General features: G+C 38.5%; 1 protein-coding gene across 1 annotated transcript in view; it reads right to left on the bottom strand.

Annotated features, from left to right (window-relative positions):
• The window catches only part of LOC109215338 (protein NETWORKED 1B-like), an 18395-nt gene extending 7323 nt beyond the window's left edge, over positions 1–11072 (bottom strand). The window contains exon 1 of the mRNA XM_019379381.1: positions 10871–11072. Coding sequence (XP_019234926.1) covers positions 10871–11072 — 202 coding nt within the window. The remainder of the gene's footprint in view (positions 1–10870) is intronic.
• Between the last annotated feature and the right edge of the window lie 253 nt (positions 11073–11325).

Raw genomic sequence — 11325 nt, 5'->3', positions numbered from 1 at the left:
AAAATTTCATTTCCCTCCATTTTCCATTCACCCTCTTTTAAGTATTTAATATATTAATTAAATACATCCAAAACCCAACAATCCCCCACATGAATGGGGAATGGCTAGTTACGTGCTAGAAAGAGATGTGATTATAATTAAATTGAAGAGGGTAGTTACTTTTCTGTTACCAAAACAGAAAAACGGATTGGATTTAATATTAATATTTAATATTAATATTCTGTTATTAAAACAAATATTTAATAACATTTCTGCCGAAGCCGAAGCCGTAGCCGTAGCCGAAGCCGAAGCCGAGCCGAGCGACGACGGCGCGAGGCTTGCCTTCTTCTCAACTCTTTAAGAGCTAGAAGAAGAGCAATTGCTTATATACCCATAAAAAACCTCTTCCTCTTCCAATATGGGACAATGCCCATTTGCCGGGGGGGGGGGGGGGGGTAACTTAAAATTTCACTCAAAAATTTCATTTCCCTCCATTTCTCATTCACCCTCTTTTAAGTATTTAATATATTAATTAAATACATCCAAAACCCAACATGTTTGATTATTAGGTACAAGTAGAGTTTGAATACAACTATAAAACGTTTGGAAGATGTCACGCTACACGATTTGGGTAAAGTTCATTTTTAGCAAATGCCTAATTTTAGATAAATCGAATAAAGTTAAGTACATACCTGAGCCTAGGGGTGTCAATGGATATTTAATAATCGACTAAAACCGACCGAATCGTACTGAACCGAACGATTTTTAGGTTTCTTTTAATAAAACCGTAGGTTTTTATATAAATCTATAACCGAACCGATAATTAGGGAAGGTTTTTTATTTTATGAAAATAAATCGAAAAAATACCGAACCGTACCGAATAAATTTACAACGTGAAAAATATATTTATATATTAAGATTAAAAATAATATAGCACTAAATTTTTTCTGGGGCATTGGAATTATGAAATAGTTACAAGCCAACAAGTAATTAAACTTAAAATTCTAATTCCCAAACCTATTATGCTACTCCTATTGAAACTAAATTATTTCCAGCATATCACTAGCAAAACACAAGGTATTGTAGCGATTATGAGTAGCAAACTACAATGTATTGAATATGTTTCCTTTCGTATGATTTAGATTTATCTTCTTGAATATTTAATCTTCTATAGACTTTACTCTTATGACCCAACTTGGTTAATATCTTTCCACTCGTGTGATTTATATTTTTTTTGTATTTGCTTAGTTTCTTTTATGCTGATGTAGAATAGTTGATGGATCTATACTCTACCATCTTTTATATTTCTTAATTTATCACCTTTTAAACTGTAAAAATGTCTAGAGAGTTTGCTAAGTCCTATAAAAGTACGTATGTTATTGCATTCTACTTCTACTAGTAACTTTTACATGACATTTAAAAAAAATTACCGAATATTTACCGAACCGTACTGATACTGAAGAGAAACCAACATGATTGGGACGGTTTCGAAAAGTCTAATTTTGGTTATACATAATAGAATAACCGAAAAATTTATATGGTACAAATTTTATAAAATAACCGGCCGAACCGAACCATTGACACCCCTACCTAAGCCAATTCCTGTGGCTTCTGGTCTTCTGCAGTATTATTTATTAGGGACTAAAACGAAATAAAAATAAGTTGAGGATGTGGAATTCAAATTAAACCATGACCGTTGGAACAGTCGTTTTAGTCCTTGAGGTTTTAAAAGTTGCGCACATGGTTCAGTAATTAAACTAAACGAATCATGCCAATGGCATGGGCATCAAATTGGATTTATTTTAATAATCCTAATTTTTCAGCATTTATTTCCAAAAAAAAGGAAGTTTTATTTTACTAAATCATTTGTATTACTTGTCGAGCAAGTTAATCCTGTTTTTTATTCATCAAATCAATTGGCGTGGTCAAGCTATATATATCTATGTTAAAGAAATAAAGATTAAGATAATCCCATTAATTAATCACCATGTCTGATAACTTAATGAACCCTACTCCCTACCCCCCCCCCCCCGCCCCCTCTTCCCTATTTGCATTTAATTTTCATTTCAAGTGAGAGATAAAGTTGATATTGCATGTAAAGGCAATGTTTCTCATAAGCACTATTTAACTACGTACAAATCAGATGTTCAGAAAACCTTTAAGCTGGACGAATAAAGAAATTATAAGCTAAGTTTGCAGTTTTTAGCCGAGGGTCAATCAAAAATAATCTTTTCTATGTGAAGGCGGAGTTAAAATTTGAAGTTTGTGGGTGCTGAAGTTACCATGGAACTCATAGCTCGTTTTAGTTACTGGATTCGCAATTAAATGTTTATACATATTTAATAAATTTCATAATACAAATGCAGTGTTTAAGCAAAAGTGACTGGGTTCGGCCACACCTAATAAGCTAGCTCCGCCTTGTTTTTAACTTCACAAGCTAAAAGTTAGGTCTACGTACACATTATCTTCCCTAAATCCCGCTTATAAAACTACACTGAATATATTGTTGCTGTTACAATGTACGTAGGAATCACTAAGAAAAAGATTTTGATCGGGAGCGGTTTCTTTTTTAATGAGTCTTAAAGAATTCGGATCTAAATATTGATACGTAGAATGGTGCGTGACCTTTTAAAAAATTAAAATACAAAGATACTGAGCGATTTTCTAGTGCATGCAACACGTTGCTAAACAATTCATTTTGTGGCACTGGAAATTCCCTTTTCTAATTCTTTTCTAAATCAGATCGCAGCTGAAAAAATTGAATTGTAAAGTCGACAACAAATAATATGCTTTGCATTTAATATTTTAATTGGTTCAATAACTTGGGCATCACGCTGAATATTTTATACAGAAGAATTTGCTACCATTTTGATTCTCTGACATTTTTCTTCTTTTTCTTTTTCTTTGGCTTTTTGCCTTTTGTTTTTCCCAACTTTTGAGTTTTTTTCTTTTCTTTTGGGATTTCCTTTTAGCAATAAGGAAATAAAGAGGAAAAGTTTGTGATCTTTGAACTTCGATGAACATTATACTCTACGCTCTCCACTTTTGATTTTTAAACATGAGTTTGGATGAATAATATGTATGTTCTACTAGCTTATGCAGGGGCGAAGCTACCATCTGGTAAGAGTGATCAATTGATCACTATTCGTCGAAAAATTATAATGTACATATAGGTAAAATATTATTAGGTTTTAGAGGTAAATAATATATATATACTGAATATATTTAGTCGGGGATTTTTTTTACTTCTTTCAAGTTTGAATACTCTTGGGGAAATTCCTGATCGACTTCGCCATTGCTCTTAAGAGTCGTATTGGTTAACGGTTATAATCTCGGAATAAAATTTGAGATTGTATTTATCTCATCGTTAGTTATAGGTATAAGCTAATACCAGGAATGTGGCGGATCCAGGATTTTAAAGTTATGAGTGCTCGCCGATAAAGACTCCAAAAGAAGAGGAAAAATGAATTTACTTGTTGGTGCTCACTCAATATTTATCTAAATATTTGTACAATTACTTATATAAATTTACTAAATATAGTCAAAATTAATGGGTGCTTAAGCACCCACAAGTAGCCACGTGCATCCGCCACTAACCAGGATAAACTTGGGGTTTTGACACAGTTACCCACAAAAATAAAACTATTTACCCTTGTCTATCCATTTGTTTTCCTACCCATAAATTAATTATATTTCCTACCCATAATAGGTTTTGTGAGAATTTTTTCTTTATTCTCCAATTCTTTTTTATTTCTATGCTTCTTTTCTTTTCTTTTTTCTTTTTTTTTTCTTTTCTCTTTTTTTTTCTCGCTTTCTTCTTATTTTTTTCTTTTTTCCTTTTCTAATTTCATTTTAACTTCTGTTTTTTTATATTTCTTTTCTCTTCATAATCTAATTTCATTTACTCTTTTTATTATTTTTTTATCATTCCTTTTTTTAATATTATTACTAAAGAAAAATCAAATTGTGTACCAATTAAATGTAGTTAATACAACTAAAAAAATATTAACTAACATATGATACTAGTATAGTATATAGCTATACCAACAGGGTATACAATTGTATGCAAAGAGTTAAAAAAAATTAATTCAATTATTAAAATAAAATAATATCAATTGTCAAAAAAAATTTAAAAAATTCTAAAAGGATCTAATTGTAAGAGTATACCGTTACATTATATAGCATACTATATATATTTATTTTTTTTGCATTTTCAATTTGCCCCTCACGCTGGGTAAAAGTTTAAAACAAATTAAAAGGGAAAAGACAAGTGAATTTACGGGTAATAAGTATAATATTATAGTATATTGTATACTATTACAGCATATTGTTACAGTATCTTTCATATTATTACAGTATACCATAACAATATATTGTATACTATAATAGTATACTGTTGCGGTATTTCTATATACTCCTATAGTATATTAGTATACTGTAGCGGTATACTGTTTTGTAAACTATAATAGTATAGTGTTGCAGTATAGCTATATACTCCTACAGCATATTGTATACCGTAGCGGTATATTGTAGCTGTGTTCTTCGATTTTCAACTGAAAATTTCGATCTCAATCACCTCAAATCAGATCCAAACACTATCAAATTTCAGCATGAACTTCCAGAAGGTACTATAAGTAATATTTAACAGCACCCACTTTGAATCAAACAAGAAATCTTCAAAAATAAAATTGAGCTTCAAGCCCAACAATGGTGGATATTCAAATACACATAAAAATTTAGATCTGGGAAGCTTACTCGAAGATACTATAAGCAATATTTTATAGCACCCACATCAAATCAAACAATAAATCTTCAAAATAATAATAATAATATATTTTTGTGCTCTCCAAGTTCATATATTTTTATAACTTTATATATTATTTGATAAATATTATATTATATTATTTTTAATTAGTATTATTATGATAAGATATAAAACATATTAGGAAAATGTGGTGCACTTAAAAGATACAACAAATGTGCATATGAATCTGATAATATGAAGTTTCATGCTAAGCAATGGCAAAGATAAGAATGGGTAGAGCGGATAAAATAAATGTGCCGCATAAGTATAAAATGTAATAGAAATGAACATGGGTAAATACGGATAAATATTTTGTCTTTTATGGGTATATAACATAATTTGCCCGATAAACTTTATACTAAAATCTTGTATTAGCTAACTCACAACGGATGTGGGGAACAATTATAAGATTATAATCATGAGATTATTAATCCCTAGAGAAACCTCTTTGGGACCAAATAATTCGCTACTTCCATATATAATAGTACAACTTTCTTTCTTAAATTTAAATATGGAAAAAGGTTGGAAAAAAAATAAGCATCCCATGAAATACATGCCACGGCTATATAATGCCCATTGATCTTAAATCATGCCTTGAGAATAACGTGGTCCAACAATTCTATTTATTGTACTCGTTTTCCACGTCAGAACATTTCTATTTTCACTTTTTTTTTCTTTTAGTGAGAGGGACTGTCACGATCCAAGTTCGCCCTCCGTGAACAGTCGTGACGGCACCTAGTCTCTACGACTAGGTAAGCCTAACAAATGCGGAAAAAGAAACAATTGCGGAAAAGAAACTAATAAAAACCAAGATAACAAAATATAACAGTGTTTAAGATGCCGCACGACATATAACAATACAAGATTTCTAACTGAACACTCCCAAAACCCGGAATCCCATGAATCATAAGCTAAGAGTACATAAAAGGCTCTAACTCCAGAAATGTCTATCAACAAGGAAGATACAGAAGGGCTATACTAGTACAGAGAATAGAAAGGGACTCCCCGGTCTGCGGACGCGGCAGATATACCTCGAAGTCTCTATAGAAGCGCCTCGCCTCAAGGGTGATAAGACTGAGTGGAAGTACCTGGATCTGCACACGCAAAAATATGTGCAGGAAAGGGCATGAGTGCACCACAGCGGTACCCAGTAAGTGCCAAGCCTAACCTCGGTCGAGTAGTGACAAGGAAGGTCAGGGCCCTACTGATCATATACATATTTATAAGGAAAAGGAAACCGTATGAAGTAACATAGTATAATGATAAGAATAACAACAATTACAACAGAGAAAATATCGCAGAAAGAATACAGCTCAACATAGAGATAGCAACCGGGGATCTACCAGGATATCGTCCTGTAGCCCCCAAATGTAAATATCCAGCAACCGGGGATCTACCAGGTTACCGTCCTGTAACCCCCAAATGTAAATGTCCAGCAACTGGGGATCTACCAGGATACCGTCCTGTAGTCCCCAAATGTAAATATCCAGTGGATCTCCCGGGTGTCGTCCCGTAGTGCAACTTATAGTGCACCGGGGGTCTACCGAAATCCCGATCCGTAGTCCCCAAATGTAAATACCCAGTACTGGGGGAACCTACCGGGTGCAGTCCCGTAATTCCATATAACTGTGCAGGGGGATCTACCGGAATACCACATCCGTAGTCCCAAATAAACAGACAAGGGGGATCTACCAGGAACCGCCCGTAGTCCCAATGTAAACACGGAGCAACAACACAAGAATAATCATCTCAATTCAATTTGATATCAAAATATACAGGTAATTCTAACCCAGCATGCTGCACAGAGTTCAGATAAGCCAGTTGAGCAAGTAGGCAATTTAGTCATTTAGGCATGCTTTCCTAAGCTAACAGTAAGCTCAAAGTTCAAGTAGTGTACACAGTGAAGTAAAATACGAAACATAGGTACTTAAATGAAAAATAAGATTTTCAACAATCAGTACAAGTACGCGCTCGTCACCTCACGTACAAGGCATTTCAAATATCACAGTACCAAATCCTAAGGGGAGTTCCCCCACACAAGGTTAGACAGGCCACTTACCTCAAACCGGCAAATCAACCAGAAACCACGCTCTTGCCACGAGTACTCGACTCCAAATGGCCCAAATCTATTCAAATCAATTGCATAATATAAATATAACTTCAAGTAACTGATTCCACTAATTAATTCTAAGATAATACGCGAAATTATGAAAAATGACCAAAACGCCCCTCGGGCCCACGTCTTGGAATCGGGTAAATTTTACTAATTCGGGATCCTCACACTCTCCCGAGTTCAGTAATACCAAGACTACCAAAATCGGACCTCAAATGGTCCCTCAAATTACCACTCAAAACTCTCCAATTAACCATGCCCTAACCCCCAATTTACCATTGATTTCTCCCTTAAATTTCATGCTAACAACGATAAAAATCACCATAATAACGAGTTTAGGAATCAAGGACCTTACCTCATTGAATCCCTCTGAAAATCTCCCTTGAAATTGCTCCCAAAAGCTTTACCCCGAATGAAATATTGAGAAAAATGACTAAAAATCGCGAAGCAAATCTTTTATATTTTCTGACCCAGGCTTTTCGCACCTACGGTCTATTTTCGCTTCTACGCTACCGCTTCTGCGGTTTTTCACTTAAGCCCCCTTATCCGCATCTGCGACCCATACTCCGCACCTGCTGGCCCACAGGTGCGGCTCACCTCCCACATATGCGTCTTCTCTCTCTTCGCATGTGGCCGCATCTGCGGCTCCATATCCGCTTCTGCGAGCATCGCACCTGCGGCCTCCCAACCGCAGGTGCGGTTATGACAACAACAATAAACTTCAGCTGCCAAATTCAACTCCAAATCTTCCGTCAACCATCCGAAATCACCCCGAGGCCTTCGGGACCTCAACCAAAAGCACAAACAAGTCATATACCACTATCCAAACTTAATACAAATCTTCAAAACACCTCAAACGACATCGAATCAACCAATTAACATCAGATTCAAGCCTAAGAACTTCAAAAACTCTCAAATTACGCTTTCGATAAAAAAGTCAACCAAACCTCGTCCGAATGACCTGAAATTATGCAAGCATATCACATTCAACACTACAGAGCTACTCTAACTTCCGGAATTCCATTCCAACCCCGATATCAAAATCTCACTGTTGAACCGGAAACTTCAAAAAAATTCAGCTTTCGACATTTCATGCCTAATTAAGCTACAGACCTCCAAAACACAATCTGAACACGCCCCTAAGCCCGAAATCACCCAACGGAGCTAACGGAGTTCCATTCCGAGGACGTCTTCACACTGCTCCAACTACGGTCCGAGTTCTAAATCTTAAACTCTCATTTAGGGACTAAGTGTCCCAAAACACTCCGAAACTCAAAACGAAACCTCCCGGCAACTCAGAATAGCAGAAACAAACACGGGGAATGCAGTTAATAGGGGATCGGGGCGTAAATTCTTAAAACGACCGGCCGGGTCGTTACATCCTCCTACTCCTTAACATTTGTTCATCCTCGAACGAGCATAGAGACATACCTGAAGTAGTGAAAAGATGAGGGTAACGGCTGCGCATATCCTGCTCGGTCTCCCAAGTCGCCTCCTCGACCGGCTGACCCCACCACTGAACCTTCACTGATTCACTGCTATTTGACCTTAGCTTCCGAACCTGCCTGTCCAATATTGCCACCGGCTCCTTAACATAAGATAGATCCTTGTCAAACTAGACTGAACTAAAATCCAACACATGCGACGGATCACCGTGATGCCTCCAGAGCTTCGAAATATGAAATACCGGATGAACTCCTGCCAAGCTGGGAGGTAAGGCAAGCTCATAAGCAACCTGTCCAACAAGCCTCAATATCTTAAAAGGGCCAATAAACCTCGGAGTCAACTTCCCTTTCTTCCCAAAGCTCATAACGCCCTTCATAGGCTAAACCCGAAGCAGAACCCGCTCTCCAACCATATAGGAAACATCACGAACCTTCCGGTCCGTGTAACTCTTCTATTTGGACTGGGCTGTGCGAAGTCTATCCTGAATCACCTTAACCTTTTCCAAAGCATCCTGAACCAAGTATGTGCCCAATAATCTAGCCTCACCCGGCTCGAACCAACCCACTGGAGATCTACATTGCCTACTATACAAGGCCTCATACGGTGCTATCTGAATGCTGTACTGATAGCTGTTGTTGTAAGCAACTCAAGCAGTGGCAAAAACTGATCCCAAGAACCTCCAAACTCCATCACGCACGCATGGCATATCCTCAATAATCTGAATAGTGCGCTCGAAATGTCCGTCCGTCTAAGGGTGAAATGATGTGCTCAACTCCACCCGAGTACCCAACTCATGCTGTACGACCCTCTAGAATAGTGATGTGAATTGAGTACCTCTATCTGAAATGATGGAAACTGGAATACCATGCAAACGGACAATCTCCCGGATATAAATCTCCGCCAACCACTCCGAAGAATAGGTAGTACTCACAGGAATGAAATGTGCGGACTTGGTCAGCCGATCCACAATCACCCAAATGGCATCGAACTTCCTCAAAGTCCGTGACTTCCACTCCGGAATCTCTATCTGCTGAAGCATTCCACCCGGTCTCTGGTGCTCATACTTTACTTGCTCACAATTGAGGCACCGAGCTACAAACCCAACTATATCTTTCTTCATCCGCCTCTACCAATAGTGTTATCTCTAATCCTGATACATCTTCGCGGCACCCGGATGGATGGAGTACCGCGAACTATGGGCTTCCTCTAGAATCAAGTCCCGAAGCCCATCAACATTGGGTACACAAACCCGACCCTGCATCGTCAATCTCCCGTCATCACCAATGGTCACACCTCTAGCATCGCCCTGCAGGACCCGGTCCCTGAGGGCATACAAATGAAGGTCATTAAACTGCCGCTCTCCGATACGATCGAACAAGGAAGACCGAGAAACTACACAAGCAAGGACCCGACTAGGCTCCGAAAGATCCAATCTCACAAGCAAGGATGGCTAAGGCCTGAACATCCATCACCATGGGCCTCTCCGCTGCTGGTAGATAAGCCAAACTCCCCAAACTCTCCGCCCGAAGACCAAAACATCGGCCACCACATTGGCCTTGCCCGGGTGATATAAGATAGTGATATCATAGTCCTTCAGTAGCTCTAACAATCTCCTCTGGCGCAAATTAAGGTCCTTCTGCTTTAACAGATGCTGCAAACTCCAGTGTTCAGTATAAATCTCACAAGGCACACCGTACAAATAATGACGCCAAATCTTCAAGGCGACAATAGTAGCTAACCCGAGATCGTGGATAGGATAATTCTTCTCATGTACCTTCAACTGACTGGACGCGTAGGCAATCACCCTACCGTTCTGCATCAATATCGCTCCAAGGACACTCCTCGAGGCATCACAATAGACTGTATAAGACCCCGAATCCTGTAGGCAATATCCAAAATTGGGGCTGTAGTCAATGCTATCTTGAGCATGGAAGCTCTGCTCACACTTTTCCGTCCACTGGAACGGAGCACCCTTCTGGGTCAGTCTGGTCATAGGTGCTGCAATGGATGAAAATCCCTCAACAAATCGACAGTAATAACCCACCAAGCCAAGAAAACTACGGATCTCTGTAGCTGAGGATGGTCTGGACCAACTTTGTACTGCTTCCACTTTCTTCGGATCCACCTTTATCCCCTCACTAGATACTACGTGACCCAAGAATGCCACGGAATCCAAAATGCCCTCGGGTCCACGTCTCGAAATCGGGTAAAATTTACAAATTCGGGATCCTCACACTCTCACGAGTTCAGCCATACCAAGAGTACCAAAATCGGACCTCAAGTGGTCCCTCAAATCACCACTCAAAACTCTCCAATTAACCAAGCCCTAACCCCCAATTTACCACTGATTTCTCCCTTAAATTTCATGCTAACAACGATAAAAATCACCATAATAACGAGTTCAGGAACCAAGGACCTTACCTCAATGAATCCCTCTGAAAATCTCCCTTGAAATTGCTCCTAAAAGCTTTACCCCGAATGAAATATTGAGAAAAATGACCAAAATTTGCGAAGGAAATCTTTTATACTTTCTGATCCAGGCTTTTCGTACCTGCGGTCTATTTCCGCTTCTGCGCTACCGCTTCCACGGTTTTTTACTAAAGCCCCCTTATCTGCACCTGCAACCCAGACTCCGCACCTGCGGGCCGGCAGGTGCGGCTCACCTCCCGCATCTGCGTCTTCTCTCTCTTCGCCTGTGGCCTGCGGCTCCATATCCACTTCAGCGAGCATCGCACCTGCGGCCTCCCAATCGCAGGTGCGGTTATGACAGCAGCAATAAACTTCAGCTGCCAAACTCAACTCCAAATCTTCCATCAACCATTCGAAATCACCCGAGGCCCCCGAGACCTCAACCAAAAGCACGAACAAGTCATATACCACTATCCAAACTTATACAAATCTTCAAATCACCTCAAACAACATCGAATCAACCAATTAACATTGGATTCAAGCCTAAGAACTTCAAAAACTCTCAAATTACGCT

The sequence above is a fragment of the Nicotiana attenuata genome, unplaced genomic scaffold (genome assembly GCF_001879085.1).
Source record: "Nicotiana attenuata strain UT unplaced genomic scaffold, NIATTr2, whole genome shotgun sequence".
NCBI lineage: Eukaryota > Viridiplantae > Streptophyta > Magnoliopsida > Solanales > Solanaceae > Nicotiana > Nicotiana attenuata.
Note: the sequence above shows the minus strand (reverse complement) of the source record. Positions and strands in the feature narration are given on the sequence as shown.